This window comes from Glycine max, chromosome 9, assembly GCF_000004515.6.
Source record: "Glycine max cultivar Williams 82 chromosome 9, Glycine_max_v4.0, whole genome shotgun sequence".
NCBI classification, from domain to species: domain Eukaryota; kingdom Viridiplantae; phylum Streptophyta; class Magnoliopsida; order Fabales; family Fabaceae; genus Glycine; species Glycine max.
This window is the reverse complement of record NC_038245.2, coordinates 37,653,671-37,679,311: the sequence shown is the minus strand read 5'-3', so window position 1 is coordinate 37,679,311 and position 25,641 is coordinate 37,653,671. Positions and strand designations below refer to the sequence as shown.

Below are 25,641 nucleotides of genomic sequence, written 5' to 3'. Positions count from 1 at the left end.
GTGAGTGAGGAGAAAGCACGTTGAAAAGTCTTGATTGGTTTGTGGGTTCAGCCATTGATCCTAGAAACAGACAAAATTGATTGTTGAGGTCACGGAAAGAGCTACCTACGAAGGATTCCGACCAATGGAGGATTCTGACCAACAAGGATGTTGAGTGAAGTACCACCGTGTGAAGTGTCGTAGTGTGTGAGTTGCCAAGAAGTCACCAATCAAGAGCGTTACATGATATGTTCGAAGTGTTTGGTCACATGTTCGAGGAGATTGGAATTGTATTGTAGCCATCGAAAACATGTGTTCCAAACCTCAACAATAACCTTCCAATGGAGAAACAAATGTCCTATTGTCTCCTCTTCTTCCAAGTATAGAGAACACACATCTATCCCCCTATTTAAAGCAATATTTCATCTCTTGAGGTTATCTACTGTAGGTAACCTATTAAGAAGTAAGTGCCCCGGTAGGAAAGACACCTTTGGTGGTACATCAAGATGCCAAATTTTCTCAAGCAAAGGATTTTCATTGCAAGGAAAATTGATATCTATTAGAGCAGAGTATTCAAAGCTAGTAGAAAAGGTTCCACTAGATTCAAGCTTCCACGTCCAGTAATCATGTGCCTCCAGATTAAGAGAAATGCCATTTATAGCATCTTCCAATAGCTTCAAAGAGTCAAGTTCCCACTCAAACCAACATCGTCTCCACCAAAGATCCCATGACCATCACCCATTCACCCAATTCCCCATATCCTCCAAATTACTACCTCAATTATGTGAGTTTAGATACAATCTAGGATAGCAATTAGCCAAATTAGCTTCACCTTATCAATTGCCCTCCCAAAACCTAATCTTACTATTGTTCCCAACCTTCCACTCCAAAAAAGAATTGAACCATCTACTCTCATTTTCCCCACCATAAACCTTTTTCAAGTCCCTCCACCAAATAGATTCATTTTGGCTCCCTCTTTCCAAAATAAACCCCTCCATCTGCCATACTTAGACACCAAGATTTGACTCCAAAGGGAGTCAGGGCAGGGGAGGTGTGTTCCTTATTTTCTTGCAAGTTTTCATGATTTGTGCAAGTATATATTTACATAAAATAATATAAATTAAAATATATGTTTTGTTCTTACAAAATGAAAAATGTTCTCATGTTTTAATTTTAATGAAACCTAAGTAGAAGCTTGTTTTGATCTACACGACCACATATAGTTTGAATAATTTTAAAGGTAAATAGTCATTTGTGTCCCTTGAATGTGTATAGCGTTGACAAATTCCTCCCTGAAAGATGAAAGTTCAAATTTTAGTATCTGAGAGTGAAAAAAGTGCGACAAATTCGTTAATTTATGTTCGTTACCGTTAATGAAAAGAGCCTACGTGGCACATTCAGGAACGAATTTGTCAAAGCTCTACACATTCTGGGACAAAACTGATTATTTACACAAAATATAATTTAATCTTCATCTTTCCCCCATTTTTAATCGTTGCAAGCATAAAATTACAATAAGTACTCAAAAATTAGGAAAACAAGCATAAGTTAGAACAAACATAATAATAAGCATAATATTGATTAATAAGCATAATCTGTCTATTGCTTTAAAATTTTTACTGTAACAACATTAGGTAATAACAAAATCAAGTCAAGTCTTATTTTTTTGTAAAGATTAACTTAATGAATGTACATTTTTGTTTGAATATCATATTTTGGGTAAGGTATTATTACATTAGAAATTTCAAAACAATAGACAAATTATACTTATTAATTAATATTATATTTATTATTATATTAGTTCTAACTTATGTTTGTTTTCCTATTTTTTTGTGTTTATTATAATATTATGCTTGCAACGATTAAAAAAGGAGAAGATGAAGATTAAATTATATTTTGGATAAATAGTCATTTTCATCCGTGAATGTATAGAGCAGTGACAAATTCATCCATGAATGTGTTACGTAAGCATTAACATAACAGATGAGAATTAACGGATGAATAAATTTATTGTATTTTTTTTATTTTTGGGGACTAACATTTGAATTTTTAAATTTCAAAGACAAATTTATCAGCACCTTATACATTCAGGAATTAAAATAACTATTTACAGTAATTTTAATCAAAGCTAAGTTTGGTCATGTATACCTAATGGAGTTTGAAAACATACAAATTTTAATTATAAACTAACACGTATGGGAAGTCAATAAAAACATCAGCCGAACACTATCCTATAAAAATATTATAAACATATCTATAACTTCCAATGAATTGTTTACACTTTCGTGATAAAAGTGAATTTTTTATACTTTTCTACACGTACTACGACGAAAAAGATCGATAATCGTCGCTGGCTGTGTTGTGAACTTGTGATGTATGCGATCCCAATCGTGACAGTATACACTTGTTCAAATCCCTATCAAATCAATCATAAATATGTAAGACCTGCAAATAGGTTTCTATGGACTTTTCTTGATAACCTTCGATTTGAATGTTGAAGGTGTAATTCGAAAGAAACTTGTTCCGGCGGTAAGAAGACTTTGGAAGAGACTGCAATTCTGCAAAGTGCATCTACCAATATAAATTGAATTGAATTCATTTGCCTTCGTTATTATGGAGTCAATTAATAAGTAATAATAATATTTAAACTTGTTTAAAAGATAACCGTTAAAAGAATTAATCAAATAGTCACAGTAGTGCAACGGAGTTAATTAGTCTTACGACAATAATATTTGAAAAACACGTTGATTATAATAAAATTAAAAAGGTGAAGCCGTTGTAACTTATTTAGGTCTTAACTTGAACTAACTCTAATATCATTTTAACTTGCAAAATAATTTTGAATTTACTAGCTAGTAGATGCTAATTTAGGGTTTAGTGTTCTTTTCTTCGTTTCCTTTCTAAATTAAATAACAAAAGTATGTGATATCGCTGGTTAGTTAACTTTAAGAGCCATTTTCACGTGCAACTAGTAGTTGGGTAGGATTAGTTACTAATAAAAGGAGACTAGCTAGCATAGGGTTGCCGTTAATTTTGTTTAAGTTCTACTAATTTTCATTGTGTAGCTAGCAATACTCTTTCTAATAAATTCTAAGTTTAAAGAAATTGTTTGCAATATTTTAATGAAAATTCATGAACATTTTTCTTCACTCTCATTTTCGCAGTACTCTTTTCTATAACTGCTGATTAAACAATCAATGATTGAATATAGCAAGAAAGTATTTTTAATGTATGCCATCCTTACTTTATTGGAGTCAATTCTTCATTTATATATAAGATTTTATGTATGAGAAAAAATATTTTATATATGAGATGCTAAATATTATGAGTCAGTTTCGCCACAAACGAGCAAAGGGTGATTTTCATCAAATTTTCTTTTATATTCTTCTGATTTTTTTTAACTCGTATTTGTTTTTAAAAAATGACACCATACACGTCTTTCTTTCATATGATTTGTATACTCATATCTTTCATGCTAAATAGCAATGTTGAAATATCATGGTTTTGAAACCGGACGGGACCGGTCACATGTCCGGTGCAATACTTCTTAAAAATCGGGACATCCTTACACCAATTCTAACTCGTTAAATCGGTCGAAAGTTGGTTAACCGGGTGGGTTAACTGCTTTCACTTAAAACTTTTTTTTTTTTAAACTTTCAAAACATCATTTTGATTTTTTAAAAAAAATACTATAACTTGTGATAATTTTAAATGAAATTTACTTTTGATTATTATTAATTTATGCATATTATATTATTTTTTGTTCAATATTATTATGATATTATATTAAAGTATTAAAAAAATATTTTATTAAAATCGGTTCGACTCCGGTTACGAGCAAATTGTGAAATATATTTATGTGTGCCCGTGAATGCATGCTCTGTTCTACAATTTGGTTTAAAACTTAATTTTTAGTAGAAAAAAAAATTTTATGGTGCACTATGCAATATAAAATATTGTTTTTTTTACCGTACGTCTACTTAATTATTTTGTCAAATAAAGCATTAGGTGAAGTACATGCTAAAATTGAATAAATAACAAACGCAGGAAATTAAATGTTCATCCAAGCTTCTTGTCAAGAAATCAACAACCGAACAGATGAAAATTATGAAGCACCAAATCAATAGGATGACAAAATATTTGCTGCACAACAGTATTCAAGATTTGACTTATTATTAATTTGGCCACGGCAATCATGTCAGAGAATGACCACCTGATTCCCTTCCTCCCCTCAGGTGATTTAACCCTTTCTCCATGATAGACAAACATATCAGTAATAAACTTTTTGATACTTCCTTTTAACATTTTTATTTATTGTAAAAAATTATTATGTTAACCTACACTAATACCGAGCACATACATTTAGTTTACTCAGTGGATTTGCAGTTAGAAAGAATCCTTGTATTAACCAAAGAATATTAATTATATAATTTATATAAGTATTAAAAATGTATGCAAAGCAATATGAATTTTATTTATCAACGTGGTTGAGTTTAACAATTATTTTTTTTGTTAGTTATTTTTTATAATGGTATGTGAAAATTTTCAAATAATACTTAGAATGTTGAACATAAAATACTATCAAAATAGTTGCTGGCTAGTTATATATATTATGTATATTCATCGATTTTTGAATGAACTTCAGTGCAACAAGTATTCAAATCATTTCAGTAGCTTTCAAATCCAAATCCAATGTGTAGACAAACATAATTGATCTCGTAATAATTATTGCGTTTAAATTAAGTCTAGTTAAAAACAAAAAATGAAGATGAACCAATTAAGTTTGTGACAGCCATTATCACCAAAGTGTGTGCAGTTTCTCCGACAGGTGAAACTAGTGGGAAATTTACCCACTTCTTGTCAGGGTAAGCAAAATTATTACATTTTGGGATGGCCATAGCTATGGTAATATCATGTTATTAAAGGGACCACAACAATGTCTTGGTTTCAAAATGTTTCTATTCTCTACCTTTGATATGACTCTAGTTTCCCACACATCTCACATGGCTGTGTAATTAAATGAGGTGTCGTTTTCGAAGGTGAATGGTTGTGTAAAAGTGGTCCCAATTTATATATCTGGGTGCACATAATTATTAAGCTGCAAATTAAGAAACTCATTATTCAATTTCTCCATCTCTAGCTTCCAAATCAAATAATATAATAGATATAATTAATATGCCATTTTTGTTTAGAAATCTAATGAACTTGCATAAACACAACGCCCAAATCCATGCAATTATGCTCTATTTTAACGTTTTTTATATTTTGAAAACAACATACTCAATGTCATTGGAGGGTAAAAGTATCTCAATGCATGCTCACAGACATACCAGATATGGGAACAACAATTGAGTAATGCAGCAAAGTTTAATAATGATAAAAGTTTAATGTGCTCCGTGTCTTATGATACACATCTTATAAGTTATAACCTTAACTTCTACAAATTTCAAACAATTGGAGAGGGCACGTGACAGAGACGGAAACATAATAATGCAGCGGGCTAATTTTAATTAATGCATGTCTCAATAAAAAAAAATTGTTGTTTGTATTTTGAAAGGAACATCTTATCCATTATATATACACATTTGCATTGTAGATTTTACAATATGAATATGAACATTTAATAAAATGACATATTATAATGCCTTTAAAAAAATGCATACAGTATAATGTTTAATTTTATTTATTTTGAATGAGCACATGAGATCATGCATATATCTTTAGAACAAGATTCAGATTTTGCGCAAAACGTGGCAGATTCCCCCTTACATTATTCCTGACCCCTTACACACTGGTCCGTATTCTATATTATATCTATCTTGAACTGAAGGAGAGAGAGAGAGAGAGAGTAATGCTTCAAATTTTGAAGTGGTCCTACTTCGTGGGGGGCTAGAAAAATCTAAAAAAATACTACTCTTATACTGTATTGGAATTAGTATTTGTGAGTGGCTACCATATGATTTCAGATCAGGTAGCTAGCATGCATGGACATATTGTATTTTTCTTGCTCTATTCTCAGATCTTTATAATTTCATTTTTTTTACTAATGTGATAGTGTGTTTCAATCAATGTTAATAAAATTAATTTTTTTAAAAAATTGATCTTTAAGTAATATAATTTATATTTAGAAGTCTTTATTATAAAAGTAAGTTAATAATAAAACATAATATATATATTTTTATCTAACACAAAAGTTATTTAAAATTATTTTAAGTCAAACTTAATTGTATTTTAGACTAGGAACAAATTCTTTAAATATAAAATCAAACAAATAAAATTATCCTAAAATTGTTTTTTTACCAACCTTAAAAATCACATTAATTGATATTTTATTATTTCAACATAATTTTAAAGGATCTAATATAAAATCAAATACACACTAATTAATAGAAGATAATTTTATTCTTTAAATATATGTAGTTAGAAGTTTGATATATCCTTAGGTCCATATGTATTAAAAATATATGTTGAGAAATATTAATTTCTTTAAAAATTAAGCATTGACTCTTGGTCGAAGATATCATAATTTTTTTTTAAAAAAATCATTTATTATTTTCTCTGTTAACTAAGGCCTTTGATGTTTGCTTTTTGAAATGATCAAGCAAAAATTAACGTGTGAGGCCAAAACCCAAAAATGGATAAAGGGTATCTAGCCATTAGGCCATGACCATAGGAAAATTGACACCTCTAGCTGAAAGTGCTAACTAGCCTTCCAGATGTGTACAGATAACAACATGACAAGGCATGGAAAGGTAGATGAAAGAGGAGCGTCTGTTATGGCTATGAATTTCTTTGATTAAAAGTTGGGTAGGGTCCTAATGGGGTAAGCCATGGGAAGCAACACAGGACACATTACATTTATATGGCACTAAGATTTTGATAGAGCATGTATATGTCTGATGGTATTGTCTGGGTATATATGAAGGGTCATGCTTTGAATTTTACAGCCTTAAAAGCAACCATTATTATTGAGTATGGGAAAGAAAATGAAACACTTGGCAGAGGCTCCCATTCCCTATTCATGCAAGTTACCGAAAACAATAATCGTTGCAAGAGACATAGAGAAGTGGGGCCATGTAATAAAGAGAAAAAGAAAGTCACTAATTAACTGAACCCTTTTTAATTGCATCTCAAGTTGTTTCTGAGCACAGCTTTATTATACTACTACATTCATTTAACAGTAATAATAAATGAGTTCAATTTAATAATGTGAGTGTGAAATTGTACACGGTCAAACTTACTATACGTAGGCGTAGTAAATGATAATTTATTATTAAATAGTAACAAGATTTTTACATTGTAGGTACATGTAATATTATATTTACAAAAATTGTTGACAGAAATGGTTAATCACTTGAATTTTTTTATCAAGGGTTGGATTTAATCTTTGATTTGAATATGAAGTTATAAATTAAGGTATTATTTTATTTCAAAATGAAAACCGATTCAAGGGGAGATCATTAGAATATATATATAGTTAGTTAGTTAGTACAAGTTGAAGGGGACCGATTGAGGGCTTTTTGAAATTTTTGTTGTTTTTTGGCCAGGCAAATTGTCGCAAATTAGTTGTATAATTCTACATCAAAGTTGCTTGAAGACAAAGCTTAAAAGGTTGATGATTGCTTCTGTGCCAGGGTCCAATTGGGTAGCTGTCCATTAACTTTGCCCAATTAGCTTTTTAATTGTTCTCTTCTAGCCTAGTAATTTATGACTTTGGAAACTTTATTTGATAAAAAGACAAATAAATTAGATAGTTTTTCGGGTATGGGTTTACCTACACCATTTTGGTTAGTGATGATTTTAGGGAAGATATGTTATTTAGTTGGTTAATGGAGAGGCACTCACACATAAGCCTTGCAATAAACTTGCCATTTCGTACCCATCAAATGGTTTTGTTTGTCCTGAGGGAAAAGGGGAGGAAAAGAAAAGGAGAAACAAGGAAGGTAAGGGATGGACTTTCTTAATAAGAAATAATTTCTTGAATCCAGAAATAGTCGTTTTATATCTGAGTGAAATGGATAACCATATCGTGGAAACAAACGATTCGTGTCCCACGTGGTGTAAATTCCACCATCAACTTTTGGCCAAAAAATTATTCTCTCGTTGAACAAGAACCATGCTCAGCAAAATTGTTACTATCTCTAAAGGCATTTCAATTCAATTAAGGGCCACATAATGAATGGTACAGAAATCTGATTGCGAATAGATACAAACATAAACCAATAATTTTATTTAGCATCAAGTTTTCAATTTAGAGAGAGAATGTGGGTAGGGAATTTAAAGAGGAATTTAGAAAACAAACTTTGTATTGAGATTGAAGCGGGTAATTTTATTGATACTATTTCTTTTAATACCAAAAAAAAAATTATAAACGCAAAAATGCTAAATCTCCCAAGAAATCTGAAAATAAGTTGAATTAATTACAACCTTTCAGCTCTAGATCTACATTATTCATCATAAGTAACACTTCATAATACTATATTACATGTAATGTTTGTTTTTTCTTAAAAAAATATATATAATTTTTTTTTAATTGTGAGACAAGTTAGAGTTTTCAATTCACCTATCTATTTAATTTTGATCCACCTCCTCTAACATGTAAAACAAAAAGGTTAAGGTGAGTTCAACGAGTCAACCCAACCATCCAAATCAAAGGAGTTCAACGAGTCACCACAAAGCGAGAAGAGGGTTAGACTCGCAACAAAATACAACCCATTTCCATCCATATGAAAAGTTTGTTGATTTGGGGGACAAATATTCAGTTTGATATATGTTAAATTTCAACTTAAAACCAATCGACACTAAATGGAGTTATCCAATAAATATATAAATTACATTCTAAGGACTGAGACAGGTGATGTGAGATTTCCTAACTCTTCACTTCAAGAATTTTTTCCGGCAATTAAGAGTGCAGGAAGCAATTGCCTTTACTAAGATACATAAGAGCCCGAATCAGAATGAAATGCTGTTGGGTCATAACATACATTAGGCCCAACCAGTTTTGTCCAAGACTTCATGCACTTCTGACTTCAGAACAGTAAGTGCTGGGGTTGAAAATAAGATTAAAAAAAACCTTATAAATGTTGGTGATAGATAACTAAGTCCTTTTAAGTATATTATCAAGGATTCGATCTCTGGTAGTGAAGTATATAAAAAAGATTCTGTTAGTACAAACAAAAATATTTCTTATAAACTCTTCTAAATGCTGGTTAATGTAAGATGGAAACTTATTCCAACTTTATTATTTATTCAACCATTAAAATACTTTTAAACTAGTCTTAATTTGTTCACACCCTATGTCTCATTCCCAAAAGGTGGCAACTGATAAGTGTAGAAACAGATGTAGAATTGAACATTTCTCTTATTTAAACACAAGCACTAACAACACATCATATTAGACAATTGTTCTCCAAACACCAAAGGTGGAAGGAAAGAAGCAAAAAAATCGGTGCTAACTTCACCGATCTCTCTCTCTCTCCCCTCTCATTCTCAATTCACAACCTTGCAATTAAGTCTCACTTCTCCATTTTCAGACACCCCCACATTTCCAAGTTTCAACATTGAATCCGCAAACTCTTTGAAGAACAAACTTTGGTCCTTGGCAAATGCTTTAACAATCCAACTAGTTCTCTGATCCCCAACAAGTGACTGATCTGATGAGAACAAACCCTTTCCCACCAACAATTGTCTATAGTAGTCATTGTCAAACACTGATGCTGTTGAGTCCAGGAACTGGCCAGCACTGAAGTTTGTGTTTGGTTTTGGACACTTCTTTTTGAGGTCTAGTGCAAACTCAGTGTTCAAACTAGGGTCAATGTCATGCAACAAACTGAAGTTGTGAATTCTAGCTTGGAAAGAAGAACAGTGTGAAAAGCCAAGAGTGTGGCCACCAGAGAGAGTCACCATGTCTTTGACACCTAAACCTCTCTTTGCAAAGCTCTGAATGAGTTGGTTCACATTTAGGGTTGGAGCTGGTAGGTTGACTGTTTCAGATGCCTTTGAGACCCTTCCATCTTTTCTTCCTTTTAGCACATTCCAATATGGTCCTCCAGACTGGGAAAAGTTATGAGTTATTAATATATATATTGATCAATGATCATTACAACATAAAACAAGTTGTATCCTCCCTAATTTAACATCCTTTGACAAAGTTGATGATTCATGGAAGAATCATTATTCAACTATAGAAAGCAATATGTACTATACTACTAACATTATCTTGGGTAATTATACTCTGCATTAATTAGTCTTGAAATATTTATCGTCTAAGGTCATTATAATGTGACTTGTGAGGCTATTAAATAGTCTAATCAATCATAAAAAACATAACTTCATTTTATTAAAGTATAAACACTCAGAATTATTATTCTAAAATTAAGGTTTTATCTTAATTATTGAAAATATGAAGAAAAATTGTGTAGTTAAAAATTATATTTTATAAAGCAATGGATAAATTTGAAGAAAAAAAGATGGAAAATAATATAATTTTAAATAGAAGCAATAGAGACTACTAGTTGAAGTTTAAGATTCTTAGGAATGATTGATGGTAATATATAGAACATGAAGAAACTTTTTAAGAGTATGGATTCTTATTATTGAAACAAAAATGTCTCTGTTATACCCTACGTTACATTAGAACCACACTGGTTTCTTTTAGATCTTTTCCTTACACTTAATCACCATTCATTAAATAATTTTATCTTGAAAATAGAAATAGTTAAGTAAATGATGAATGGCTAAGATGAAATGTAACTGAAAAGAGTATTAAAAGATAATTATCATTTACTCCTCTCATCCTTTTTTTTTATCATAAACGAACGGGTGTAGTAATAGTGAGACTTGAGGAGTGTAAAAATATTCTGAATTAATATTGGTCTAATATAAAATTTTATGATCTGCCATATAAATATTTACCATACAGAGAATCAAGATACAGTACTAGAATACCAGATGACTCTTATAAGTGCCAAGCAAGAATTTAGCAGTTCTAAAATAGCTTGAAGGCTTAATTGAGTTATTACCAATGCTACCACATCCCTAGCCGCAATGGCTATTAAGTCAGCACAGGAAACCGTGCGAGGGCAAGCTTTCTCAAGCTTGGCCTTGGCTTCATCAATAACATAGAAAGCATGGACAGAGAGATTAGGAGGACCATCTTTCTCAGCCAGGTTTTTGGGTGTTGAGTCCAGCAATATTGATGCATCACATACCTATCATTCACAATTGACCAAAACATACAATTAAATCCATTTCAATATTTCACATGAATCAATAAAGCATTAATCAGGTTGCATTCCATGTCCTTGTTCTTTTTCAAAACTATTGATATTTTACAAACTCAGTCTTTTTTTTGTTGTTGTTTATACTCCTTTCCAGCAGTTGCTTAATAGTAATTTATCACAAATAAATGAGATATTAAGGGTGTATTTCTTCTTCTCACTTTTTTGTTTTACAAACTGATTTTTTAAAACAAGTTTGCCCTACTCAGCAATCAATTTTTCATCCAAAATCTGTTGAGTTTTGAAAACTGTTTATGAAATAATTGTTTTAAATATAAAATAAATAAAAAAAAAACAAAAAATAACTGAGAGGTGTTTTCTTATTCTCTCCTATTTTCTTCAAGTGCTTTGTCGAAGTGTTCAAAAAACAAACTTTTAGAAAATAAAAATATGTTTAAAGGACAAACACTGTTAAATGTGCTCAAGAAACAAACAAATTTTAGAAAAAAAAAAACTGTTTTCAAAATCAGTAACCAAACATAACCAAAATAAGGTTATTTTAGTCCAAATATAATAATAATGCATTATACACCCATTAAATACTCCTTAATTTGTGTAAGCTTTAAACATTAATAGATATGAAATGAAGGTAGTATTTCTTACCCTTATGAAACAGTCTTGGAAGAAGATCCTTAAGATCCTAGCTGGAACTTTTGGATCAAATGTGGAAGCCCTGAGAACAGTGTCTGAAATTATCTTCTCTGCTTGTGGACATGTTTTATCATAGTAGTGAGCATCAAGCTCTGCTTGTGACATTGATGATAATGTCAAGGAGAGGAAAATGATTGGAAAAAGAAATTTGCATTTTGAATATGGCAGAAGAGCCATTTTTGTTGGAACTGAAACAGATAATTATGGAATACAATAACATGAAAAGTGATGAGAATTTGAGGGAAACTATGAGCACGTGTATGCTGTATATATAGAATAGAAAGTTTTTGACACTAACAAATTAAAATACAAGTTTAACGCATGATTATTGTGCTTGAAAGCCACTCCATGTTTGGAGATTAGTCTGGAAGTGCCAAATTTTGACTTCACTTTTGTTCTGCTTTAAGATCAAGTATATTCATCCACCTACACACCATTAAAACACAAATCTTGGGTATTCAATTAACAAAGCATTTTTTGTTAACAATGAAGGCGTACCCTGCAGACCAGTAAGCACAGGGAACTGTATGTATAACATTCAATAAAGCAGTTCATAACTATAATCAAGGACAGGATTGTGTAAATTGCAAAACAAATTATTATTTGTACCAAAAGTTATTAGTCCGAGTGGAATTGTTTTCTGTCGGTAAAGTCTCGGGTTCAAAAATAAAAAAAATATGATTCTAAGAAAATTTTTAGCAAAGTAATCTACAAAAATTAATCACTTGGTGGATAGTTTATACCAATATCATAATGATCCAAAATAATTAACATGTATATATTATTAAGAATTAGTATTAATTAGGTGTATTTGCATGCACGTTTAAGAATGTCTTCTTGCTTTTTTAACTAAATTGGTTTAATTATATTCTAAGACAATTTGGTATGGCTTTAAATTTAATTTTAAAATAATTCAAAATGTACAATGTCACAAGTCTCAATCCCAATTTCACGACTGCCATATTTTCTTTAAGCTTTCTTGTAAAAGTTACAGGCATCAAGCACTAATCAAGTCGTGGACTTGACACACAAATTAAGTTATTATGCAAAGTCATGAATGAGAACTAAGACTTTTATTTTATTGTCCACGACTTGTGATAAAGTCATTAAATCATTTTATTTAATTTTACCTCTAACTCGTCTGCGCCACAAATAAGGGTTTACTTTGGCAAAAGAATAAATTAATCCTTAGTTTTATATTAAATTCATGATATTATTAAACCAAACATAAAAAACTTAATATATATATTAAGTCCTTGATGCTTATAATTTAAAAATAAAAAAATTTAAAAATAATATATATTAGTTAAGGTTTTGATTAATCCTAAATTCAATAAAGAGATAAGTAAAACCTGATAAAAAAAAACTATTACCACTAAGAAATAAGTCTAACATATTTTATTGTGATGGTAAAAATCTTATATATATATATATATATATATATATATATATATATATATATATATATATATATATATATATTGTGATGGTTAAAATACTGGTAAACACATGTAACCTATAAATATTTTTTATTGACTATTTATATATTATCTATGATATATTCATCTCATTTGTTAAAATAAATCACTTCTCACACTGATAAGAAATATGTTAGGAAACTATTTTATTTCTTTATTTATTTAGTTGTTGACTTTGTGTCTTTCTTAAAGAAAAATAAATAAAAGCATGTTCAATAAAATCACAAATTTGAGATGCATTATGATAAAATTATCAATAACTAAAATAACAAGGTCTTGTAATTTTTTTTTGAAAATGTATATCTTTTACCTTTTTTTACTTCTAAGTTATAACAAATTATTGCTACTTTACTCCATGCATCTTACACAGTTACACATGGCTGTTTTTTTTCTTTTTCTGATACACATGGCTCTGTTTAAAAATAAAAAAAATTTAGAAAAGTAATATTGCAAAACTATTGTTAATACTCATGACTTTTATATATTCACTCTATTTTAATAAATAAATTTGAAGTTGCATGCATCAAAATCAGTAATATCAATTCAAATTAAGTTACATCAATTAAGAAAAAAAAAATGGGTTTCTGCTCTCGTTGGGGTGTACTACACAAAAAGTACATTATTTTAGGTACACGTATAATATGTTCTACGGTATTTTTCTGTTGCCTTATACCTTTCAGGTTAATTTAGGTAAGTGGTTGTGAAGTTGGTGATGAGAGATGAGTCCAGTATGTTCGATCTTTACAAACAATTTTCCCAGTTGAGGGTTCCTTTTATCTAATGATAGGGTAATTAATAAGAATAACTAAACTAAGAAAGGAATGTCCAATCATTCTCAAATAATATTGGAAGTTTGAATAAATCAACATTTTTTTTAACCCTCCATTTCATCAAAAATGGGTTTTGATTAATCCAAAATTCGATAGAGATAAGTAAAATCTGATAAAAAAATTATTACCACTAAGAATTAAGTCTAACATATTTTATTGTGACGATAAAAATCTTATATATATATATATATATATATATATATATATATATATATGTATTAGTTAAGGTTAAAATATATAATTATATAAGTTTCTATGGTAAACACATGTAACCTATAAATATTTTTTATTGACTATTTATATATTATCTGATATATTCATCTCATTTGTTAAAATAAATCACTTCTCACACTAATAAGAAATATGTGAGGATACTATTTTGTTTCTTTATTTATTTAGTTGTTGACTTTGTGTCTTTCTTAAAGAAAAATAAATAAAAGCATGTTCAATAAAATCACAAATTTGAGATGCATTATGATAAAACTATGAATAACAAAAATAACAAGGTCTTGTAAATTGTTTTTGAAAATGTATATCTTTTACCTTTTTTTACTTCTAAGTTATAACAAATTATTGCTACTTTACTCCATGCATCTTACACAGTTACACATGGCTGTTTTTTATTTTTTTTTCTTTTTCTGATACACATGGCTCTGTCAACAATTTCTTCTATATTTCTTAACATTTGTGTTTAAAAATGTCATTTATTTTCTTTTTGTCACTACAATATGTTCTCATCCTTTTGTCCTTGGGAGCCAAGGAATTGGACCACATCGTGTGCTAGTGGACTTGGGTTAAGTTTATTTTATTAAAAGTATTTTTCTTTAACCTCAACATGTGTTAAGCTAAGTGACCATGACTTTTAAAGGCTTAGAAAATAAGGATTGGATCACAATCCTATGGTATAAAATTTTATAATAGTGATATTTCTCACTAGTTAAGTATGTGTTTTATTAACCATTTTATAATGTCACATACAGCATAAAAAAAAATAAAATCTAATGGTGGGTATTAAAATTACATAAATTTTGAACATAATTGGCAACAAAAAATCCGGGTGCTATGTGTCTCTCTGTCTTTAAAAGCTTGTGTCTTTATCCGGTTTTGTCGATGAACCCAAAATAATAATACATGGTAAAAAAAAAATACTAGCAATTCTAAGCATGGTCATTGTTCTCCTTCAAAAAAAAAAAAAACATGGTTATTATACTTATTTTGCACTCATAAGAAGAAACTACTAATACATTTGCATTATTAGTGCATTTAAAAACAATTGCCAATTCGCACATAAACTTATTCTTATTTTGGATACAACCTGATCATCACAAAAAAATGATACATCTTATAAACAATTTGATAAACAAACTTATGGAATCAAATACAGGTGAACCATAACAAAATACATTTTAACTCTAAATTTGAATATATCAGCAATCATCAACTAACCAATAACCTCCTTCTTGGCATAAAATCTTCTGTACATGGAATCAACATTGGTGAGATAGAAGGTGCCTGGAGGTAAGTAGCTACAGTCCTTGCTTGTCACAAAGTCCTTCCCCCCATATCGGTGTTCCATGATCTTCAATGTTTCAACAAACTTTTCAGGAGGAATCTGCAAACTCGAGTTTATTTAGTTAAAAGCAAAATACACTGTCAACTAATTAGAATTTATCTTAGAAGACTTGTAAAGTATCTATTACAAAAACCAACAATTTTACAATACATAGCAATACAAAATTAAATGATAATATAAAAGACTTGTACATGCATTCTAATTAAATTCTTTTGTTAAAGGTGATACAACAAAGGAGGTAAATTTTTTTGTATAATTGAAAGACCTAAATGCATCGGTTCCAATGTCAAATTTTGGTATTGAGATGTACAAGGTCTCAAGTACAACAATACTAGTCTTGTTTGGGTTGATTTAAGTGTGTCACACTCATCAACAGTTAGATAAAAGTTGCATCCATGCACCTTAACTTCATAAGGTGCATTGAAAAGGTCACCCTATATGCGTAGTTTCTTAGATGATGAAGCCAATTTATCTTATAAGTGGTTAAAGACTACATACCTCAACTCTCTGCTTCAACTTGTCTGAAACATTCATCACTGTTACAATGTTTGACAAGTTAAAAGGATGTTGACCCTCTTGAAGGTGGAAGGAGAACATTGTAGCTGTTAAACCACTTCCATATGAAAACATAACTACCCGTTTACCTACCTGCACATTGAAAGACAATTCTGATGAGAAATTTAGAATCAGCCATTGTCCATATGAAAGATGCAGTCATGCATAAAGGGAAAATAAACAAAGAATATAAGTGAGGGAAACCTTACCAATGAACTGTTCTTATTGTGAAGAAGAGAAGCAAATGCTGCATAAAGAGATGCAGTGTACATGTTACCAACTTGCTTTGGGATTAGTGTGCTGGGCTGCACCTTTGCATCATATAGATGTTTTGCAGCTTGCTGGTTTGCCTATAGGATGACAATGACCACAAAGGCACAGACCATTTGAAAGTTCAATTTCAATTCTAGCAATAATTTTAGTCAATAAAACACAAATCAAACATGACAAGAGTAGCTACCTTTTCAAGATCACGACTTTGATAACTGTCATCACCAGATAAGGATGCATATGGTGCAAGGGTGTCCCTGGCAACTTCATCAACAAAACTGGCACAGAATAACAAATTCAGAGAACATAAAAATTAGGATTCAAATACATTAATTTAGAAATGGAAGCGACTTTTCTGGTTCATATACCCCAGTTTCCTGGGAGTTGTTAGTGCTTAATCCAAAAACAATTTACAGAATATCATCTAATCTAAATGTTGCGTTGGCAAAAGGCAACTCCTTGGTTCAACTATCTTTTCTCTTTTTCTAGTAAGCACTAGTGGGTTTTGTGAAAAAGAGCTAACAAGTATATGCAATTGAAATCTCAAGTGCACTGCTCCGACTGGCTTATTACAAACAACAAATATCCAAAAGGTAAACTAATAGTTATCCAGTAAAAGGGTCAATGGCATTCTATAGCTTGGCCCCTTGAATTGAAAATGCATTGATTAAAGCATATGGATAAAGCAGAAGATACACAAACCTGGGATTTCTCAAGAAGTCATTGAAGTATAGTCGGCCAAAACTTTTCTGCACAAGCTGCAATATATCAAGAAAGCAATTATGTAGAGAGTCCTTGTAGGTCGCGTTATGACATACTTCTCTGCCTTTTCATTTTCATTCCAAATTTTTTTAGCGTACCCCATTGCCTAGAGGCTCTTCGCTATGCGAAGGTATGGGGGAGGGATATTGTACGCAGCCTTACCCTTGCATATGCAAGAGGCTGTTTCCGGATTCGAACCCATGACCAACAGGTCACCAAGGCACAACTTTACCGCTGCACCACGGCTCGCCCTCCATGAAAATTCCTGCATGACAATTACCTTGTTGTATGGAGAATGAAACACAAAATAATCAGAATCTGACATTGAAAAAGGTCTCCCCTCCAATTTTTCAAATCTGTATATGGAAGAACATTTAATGAGAATGTGAAGCAAAAAGAAATTCAAAATGGCCATTTTGGTTCAGTCTATGCTTACTTCTTACAGTAAAGCTGATAACAGGAATCAAGTGCCATGAGATAACAGGTCTGTGAGAGTTTTCCATCAACAACCTATAGCAGGAAAATGACCAATTAAAATTAAAGAGAAGATCTGTCTAAACTAATGTGTGCTGAACTATTAGTGGATTGACAGAAGGCATCAACAAGCACTAAAGCATAATAGTAAGAATTGGTGTAAAGCAGAGATTAAAACCCAAGCATGTTTAAATATTTATGTTTGCAAACTGAGATATATTACTTGAACAAAATTTAATCAAAGTGGGCAATCTTTATAACCATTTAAAAAAAAAAACTAAATCAGTGTTTATTAGCTTTAGCTGCTCTGTAAAAATTGATGGTTGTGCATATGAATTTTATAATTTGGTACAGCATTGGGGACAAGTGGGTGGGAAAAAGGATTCTGCTAACCAATATAAAGAGTGGGCTAGTGTACAAGACTTCCACTGTAAAACTGTAAAAGTAAGACAAGCAATAGACATTTTTTTGTTCATAAAGTTTTTTTTTTTAAAAAAAACAACTTCTTAGTACATCCTTTTTCAATTACAATCCTCCTTGATTATGTTTGTCAATATTTCAAATAAGCAATAGAACACGAAATAAGGGGTAAAAAAGGTAATACTGAAATTTGGAAATATCTTCATCATAGATAAGTTTGTCTTATTGTAAGAACAAAAGAACTTCAATCACATAAACTAAGACTACACTTCGTAGTACAGTTATGATGCAATTAAAATTAATAATGAGGTGACAAAGCATTACTGGATATTCACTAGCAAGATTTGGCTTGTAAAAATCATATGCATGAGACATGTGACTGCCTCTGAGTTTGCTTTCAAAAGCAATAGGAGCATCTGGCCCTACAAGCATGGCAATTGCAGCTGCTCCTCCAGTGGGACGAGCAGGTCCTTCAGCATATACCTGAAACAAGTCATAGGCTCATAGCTATGAAAATTGTTTGACACTATATAATCTGCATTCTGCAATTGGTTTCAACATTTGAAGAGAAAGGAACATAAGTATAATAGTAGTCAAGTGTAGAACAAATGATGAGACACGTAGACATTCAAAATAAAACATGCTCCATGCTTTCTTGTTAAAGTAATATCTTGGTAAACTAACTATGTATGAAATTCAATTATAAACTTGCACATTAGAATTAGATAGCTCAGCATAGCTTCTGCAGTTCATACTTTGTTGTTTCATGAAAGTGGATTTCTACCCTTCATAGTTCATAACTTGAGAAAATTATATTATTCTAGAGTTGGTCAGATGTTCTAAGACATACATACAATCGTGTCACTAATAAGACAAAAAATGGATAAAAATATAAGAATTGAAATTTTTTTATGCATTAAGTGGTAAATCTGTAGCAAACGTACCGCAGTGTCTGTACATACAACAAGTCCATAACGTCCATCCCATGAGCTACTCTCCACCCAATTCACACAATTGAACAAAGCAGCTGTTCCTCCATAGCATGCATTAGTTGAATCAACACCTTCAATGTCAATATTACCACTTGCCTGATTGTTGCATGAGTTAATATAAAGATGCAGATATCACATAAACACGAATGCAGATTTCTTTCCTTTTATTCCTTTCTAATTTTGACTCATCTTCAAAAATAAATAAATTAGATAGCAATTTAATAGTCCAATATCAAAAAACCATCTCATTTGTCATTTTGTGTTCCTTTGGTAGCATCAAATATGTATGGACACAAAATAAGGGATTATATCCAGTCACACTCCAGAATCCAGATTATCCCAGTAGAGGTGTCAAGATACGGGAAGATATTATGACTGTAAAATCTATAGAGTCTAATAATCTTATAAGGTGAGGGTCAACACTCAACACCTAAACAGAGAATAATTTACCTCAAAAACTTGCATCAGGAAGGTCTTAATTGATTTGCTTTTGTCAATAACAGTTTCACTCCCAACCTCCAAACGTCCAATTTGCTTAGGATCAACATTAAATTTTTCGAGAAGTGAAGTAACTACCGTCAAGCTGTAAATTCAAAGTTTAAAAGCAAAATATTATAAAATAAGTGCAGGAAAGATGAGTATTATAGTATTATACAAGCCCAAAAGGACCAAAACACTGACTAGCTTCACCAATCAAGTACAAAAGCATGACTTAAGTATCCCCTACCCCAAAAACAGACACATTAGAATTACCAGAAAAATCTCCTAGGAAACACTATCTCAAGAACAGAGAAACTACATTTTCTATTTAAGGAATACTAATAGCACTCTTTTGAACACTCTCTACTCTTTATAATCCACATGTGATTCACCTATTTTTAAAATTGAGCAAATCTGGTCCCTCTGTCCATTTTCTCCTACCTACCCCCCCCCCCCCCCCCCCCCTTCAAATTACCTACTCAAAATTTTTTGTGAACCAATGTTGTAAACCTTCTTTTGCTCAAAACTCACCAACTAAAAAATATCAAATTCCACCCATTTTTTTTTTAAAAAAAAGATAAAGAAACTCAAATTTCCCCCTTTTAAACTCTATAATCCTTCAAATTTCCACTAAATCATTTGCTTCTAAACTTTGGAAATTACTTCATATTCCAAACATTGTAAATCCTCTAAAATTTGGCTAAAAATAATAATTTGATAGTTTTAAGTGGAAGAAAATCAACATAGGAATAATTTGCTTAATTATATAAATAGACCACCTTAATTAGTTAAAAAAAAAACTTGGGAGATCAAAACTACACACATTCCAAACCAAAGGTACCAATTAGCAAACTACTAAATAAAAACAAAACAATAGTCAGGAAATGCTTATTGGTCATGCAAAATTGTAATCAACCTCATTGAGATAACATCTTCAACCTCAGAGCAGAAGGCCATGCAATCCTGTCCAAGCCCAATAGTGTATTTCCCTTTGCTCACCCCATCATGACCCTCCAAAGCTTCCTGCAGAACCCATCAAAACAAAACACACAACATAACCAAACAAAGAATAAAAATCACAGCTTTACAAAACAAAACATAACAAAAAGAAAGTATAAAAGTCAGAGCTTTATGAGAAAAAAACACAAATTGAGACCTGGGTGACGCAGGTGGGAGGGAAGTAGATGTCCATGGCAAGGATTCCCACATTGGCAGGGCGTAAAGAGGCCATGGAAGAGAATTTTCCCTCTCTTTCTTTTGGGCCCTGTTTGGATGCAGAGAAAGTGTGGGAAAGTAGTGTTGTAGAAAGTGAAAGTTGTGGAATTTGGAATGCAAAGTGCAAGTGTGTGTGTTAGATTTAGGAAGAGTTGTGTTGTGTGTGTGTCTTCCCAACTAACACTCCTTTTTTGGCGGAAATTTTAATGGGTGTCTGTTTGAAGATGTTATAAAAAAATATTTTTAAAATAATATAACATAATAATTACATAAGTTAATAAACAGATTTTAGCCCATTTGAATTCTGTAAGCTTAATTAAAATAAAAATCATTTTATAAGACTGTCAGATTGAGTAATCCATACTAAAAATGTATTACAAATATATTATGAATTATTCAATCCATAATACATTTGAGGATGATGTGGGGTAACGGTTCGTAGGTCACAATGATGTGTGTGAAGGTGATGGGTGGTTGGATGGCGGCACTGTGGTGAATTTGGTGCAGTGTGAAGATGGTGTTGAGTGGAGGACTGGAGGTGAGATGCAGTGGTCATGGAGGTTTGGGGAAGGATAAGAAGGGGATATTATAAAACTTGGAGGTGCATTAAGTAATTGTCCCTCCAATTGGATGTCATTTTTTGCTTTTGAAGGATACTATAGAGATGAACCTTTAACCCCTAGCATCAGTGTGTAGTTTGGGCTTTGTCCTCCTCTGTACAAAAAAAAAGTGCATTTAAGAATTTCCTTTTTATAGGCAACGAACTACTATAATAATTGAGGGAGGTGATCGTAATTTTCTCATAAACAAAAATGTGAATGCTAATTTTTATTTTTTTTTGGGTAAAATGTATTTTTTCAATTTGGTAAAATGAATTTTAACTCTCTTAATTTTTGGTCAAAATTAATTTTTTTGGTATATGATCAAAATTAATTTTAATTCCTATACTTTAAAAAATGACGATAATTTTGATCATTTTATTGTTTATAATTAGTTATTTTTTTCTCTCACCCTAATATCTTATGTTCTATAAAAAGGATGAAATTTATCAATTATAAAAAAATACGATAATCAAAATCACCATTTTTAAAATATAGAAATTACAACCAATTATGATCAAAATTTGAGGGATGAGAAACACATTTTATCTTAATTTTTTGCTGCTGAAAAGAGTCTTTAAAGGAGTAAGCGGACATTTTTTGTCCTTTAATTTGATTTTGTAGTCAATTTTCTTGTTGTAACTTTATTACCCTTTAATGTCAGCTATGGAGTTATGGACATACCAGAATTCATAAGCTTAAACATTACAATATAGGAGAAGGAGATATAAGGTAAGTTGGATGGTTAAGGAAAAAAAAAAAATCACGGATTTGATCTTTTCTCTTTGTAAAACTAACATTTATTGATAAAAATTATAAAAAAAAAATAGTGCACGAAACAAAGTATATTAATTTGACATAATGAATTATCCACATAATTTCTGAATCCTTCATACAAATGAATGAATAGGGTAAGTAATCCTTGTTTCCTTGGAGAATCATATTTGCATTCACATGAAATTTTCAGCAGAAGTCACACTTAATGGATTCTTCCAAGACCTACTACAATCCATAAGAATAAATGAAACTAAATTGGAATAAACTAAACTTCAACTATTTTCTGATTGATAGCAATATATCTCCACCTCTCCTTCTCCACAAAGTCAGCATCAAGGAACCTAGCAACAAAAGCCCAAAGCTTATAGACATCTTCAAAATTAGCTAGGAAGCCTAATGCAGCAGTAACCACACTGATTCCAACACTATCTTTCTTGTTGGTTGTTGTCATCACTCCTTCTTGGCCTCCAACCACTTTGGTTTGTAGGACTTTTCCCTTCTCTTCTGCATACTTATCAGCAAACCAAATATGATGCAGGAATGCATAGCTGATAGATATGTTGCTTCTATCAGCAAGTTTCTGAACAAGAGCAGGCTCGACCCTTTCACCTTTCCAATCATATATATTGAATGCCAAAGCAGGCCCTCTATCAAATTTCACTTTTGGACCATAAATCTTGACCAAATGAACCCCTTGTGTGTTGGGATGCTTAAGCTTCCGCATTGAGTTTACAAGCCAGTTTATAAGGTACCTTGACCGGTTAGTGATGAGAATCAATCCTAAAGAATCCACTTGGTCTAAGCACCTACATTGAATGTCAGTTTCTTCGACTTTACTACTTTTCTTAAGGTTCTGAACTGCCTCTTGTTGTACCTCCTCAATTTCAGAACATTGAGGAGCTTTTAATTTTGAGTCAGGTGGTTCTCCTTCTTCAACTATTTCTGATTGTTTAGTTTGCATTGGACCTGAGAAATATGATAAAGGAAATAGTTTCTCTTCATGTAGGCATGCTGGTGATGGTTTGTTTTTAAGTTCCAAGTCAGTGCCAGAAGAATCATCTGATAATTGATGAGGCTGCTTTTCTGGTACAAGGTTGACAATTCCTGCAGAAGGGTAAGATTCCAAGCTGGAAATAGCAGATTTCTTGATGAAAAGGCATCCAAATCCAGAAGGGTTTTCCCCGAAGACCTTGTAGAAAGAGCAAATAAGAAAGTCTGGTTGAAAGAGAGAGAGGCCAAAACAGTCCATGTCTTTTGGCCCCAATGCACATGCATCAACCAACACATGCCATCCAATCTCCTGTGCTATGCTCATCCAAAGATAAGGATATTTTGCTCCTGTCACTCTTGAACTAAGTGGCAAAACAAATAGACCCTTTCTCTTCTTTTTCTTCTTTCTCTTACTCTCAATCATCTTCCTCAGCTTTGTTGTCTGGATCCTCAGCCTTGGCCATGAGAACTCAGCTGACATGGCCCTGGCTCCTCTCTTCTCTGAGGAGCTAATCATCACTTCCACCGCCTCGCTCTCGTAGTCATAAACTGTCAAAAGCCTCCTACTAGTTTGGAATTGGTATGAATCTGCCACAAGTTTGAAAGCTGAGGTTCTGTTTGCTGTGAAAACCATGAAGTAATCATTTTCAGATACGTTAAGGAAACTCATGATTCTCTTCCTCATTGCAGCCTCAAATTCTGTGTCTTGCCCTCCATGAAGCAACAAAGTCTTTAGGCTCCCAGTCTTGCAAGACAAGCTAAAGAATGGAATATCTGAGTAATTAGGTGGTGTTTGAGGAATTGAAGATGAGGGTACTTGGCCTTTTGATGTTTCATGGTGTTGAAGTTGAGAGTAAGAGAAGAGGCCAATGCCAATGTAATCAAGGCAAGTTTGGTTGGAGAGTGAGAGGTGGGAATAGTCCTTGGCTCTAACATGGTCAACTTGTTCAGTCTCAGAATACTGAGTGTACGCTTTGGTGAACTCATTGAATGATTCATGAAGCGATGGAAGAGACTCATGGTTTGTGAATTGAGTGTTTGGGAATATAGAGGATGTTGTTGTGACCGCGAAGCTGTGGCGCCACTCGGCAGAACTGTTTCTGATTTTTGGTGCTGTGTTGTGTTGTTGTGATGTTGGTGAGTTGAAAAATGGGGTTGTGCAGCTGCAACAACAACATTGAGGGCATGTTTGTGAGACCTCATTAAGGGTCTGCATTTTTTTTTCTTCCTCCTCCTTGTTTGTTGCACTCTAAGACTAGTTTGGTATATATGTATATTAATTTGACATTTCTATTTTCTACAGCTATTGCCTATTGGATTGGTTGATGATGCTTTGTGCCATTCGGCATATAAGAAAAGCACATAAAGATGACAACGGAATCTCTCTCAAGTTTTGTTTATAATATATTTTTGTGTTTTGATTTAGCTGGCTGATACGGCAATGTATGATGAAAGTTGAAACTATCGAAAGGGTCATTGTAATGCAATTTAGACTTGGTCTTGCATAGCCCAGTTGACCTGTTAAGACTTACTGGCCAATCAATCTGAACCGTTTAATTTGGTCTAATGATTGTAATGTATACTATATGATTTGAAATTTTCCTTACAAGGGTTATTTAAATAATTGTATATTTCTTGTTTCACGTAATAAGTGTATGCTAAGTTTTACTTTGGTGGGTTGCCCCTTCCCCTTCCAATATTCAAGTTGTTTTTGTTCTTTTGGTTAGTATGATATGTCCATTTTATTAAATTATTACAGGTGGCCATCCCTGATTATATAATGTCATGAATTTGACATAGGCAATGATAAGAGATTTGTGTGTGGAGGAAGAAAGATATTTAATATGACTAATGACGGTCATACATATATAATCAGAGTCCAAAACTCAAAATTGCACTCTAATCTGACCTACTAAATTATTGTATTTTGTAGCTTAAAAATTCAAATAGGACCTCTTTTTCAGCGAGTAATATTGGAACTTAGGTAATGAATGTTTTAGTTATCAAAGACATATGAGTTACTAAGGCAGGTACTAGAAAAAGGGATTCTTAACTATAGCTTTTGATTTCCTGATAAGAACTAATCGGAGAAAGATAATTGGTGGTGTTGAAGAATCAGACCTGATCATGATTTGAGAGTGTTAAGTGGAGTGGACGCAAAAAGTGGTCATTATTTAAGTTGGCATTATCTAAGAAATTCAATTTCAGAGAAAGAGAAATGGTATATTGTCCTATTGAATAAATTGTTTTTTTTTCATCTTCTGTTGAAGTTGAAAATAATTTTTTTCATAGACTACAAGTTTCATTTAGGGAACTA

The 25,641-nt window shown here is 31.8% G+C and overlaps 3 protein-coding genes across 3 annotated transcripts; all 3 read right to left on the bottom strand.

Moving 5' to 3' along the window:
• Positions 1-9,304: 9,304 nt before the first annotated feature.
• Positions 9,305-12,147, bottom strand: LOC100795422 (peroxidase 66). Its single transcript, XM_003533189.5, has 3 exons — positions 11,862-12,147; positions 11,001-11,189; positions 9,305-10,032 (listed from the first exon to the last, which is right to left on the bottom strand). The coding sequence occupies exons 1-3, from the start codon at positions 12,084-12,086 to the stop codon at positions 9,469-9,471; spliced, it is 978 nt and encodes a 325-aa protein (XP_003533237.1). The 5' UTR covers positions 12,087-12,147; the 3' UTR covers positions 9,305-9,468.
• A 3,332-nt stretch (positions 12,148-15,479) lies between these two features.
• LOC100794889 (hydroxymethylglutaryl-CoA synthase) lies at positions 15,480-21,657 on the bottom strand. Its single transcript, XM_041004940.1, has 13 exons — positions 21,323-21,657; positions 20,900-21,007; positions 20,660-20,766; positions 19,714-19,846; positions 19,216-19,359; positions 18,596-18,754; positions 17,814-17,887; positions 17,658-17,733; positions 17,318-17,373; positions 16,806-16,893; positions 16,555-16,695; positions 16,289-16,438; positions 15,480-15,829 (listed from the first exon to the last, which is right to left on the bottom strand). The coding sequence occupies exons 2-13, from the start codon at positions 20,972-20,974 to the stop codon at positions 15,659-15,661; spliced, it is 1,374 nt and encodes a 457-aa protein (XP_040860874.1). The 5' UTR covers positions 20,975-21,007; positions 21,323-21,657; the 3' UTR covers positions 15,480-15,658.
• Positions 21,658-22,482: 825 nt separating this feature from the next.
• On the bottom strand, positions 22,483-24,942 carry LOC100794367 (molybdenum cofactor sulfurase). The gene has a single exon (XM_003533187.5). The coding sequence runs from the start codon at positions 24,538-24,540 to the stop codon at positions 22,600-22,602; it is 1,941 nt and encodes a 646-aa protein (XP_003533235.1). The 5' UTR covers positions 24,541-24,942; the 3' UTR covers positions 22,483-22,599.
• Between the last annotated feature and the right edge of the window lie 699 nt (positions 24,943-25,641).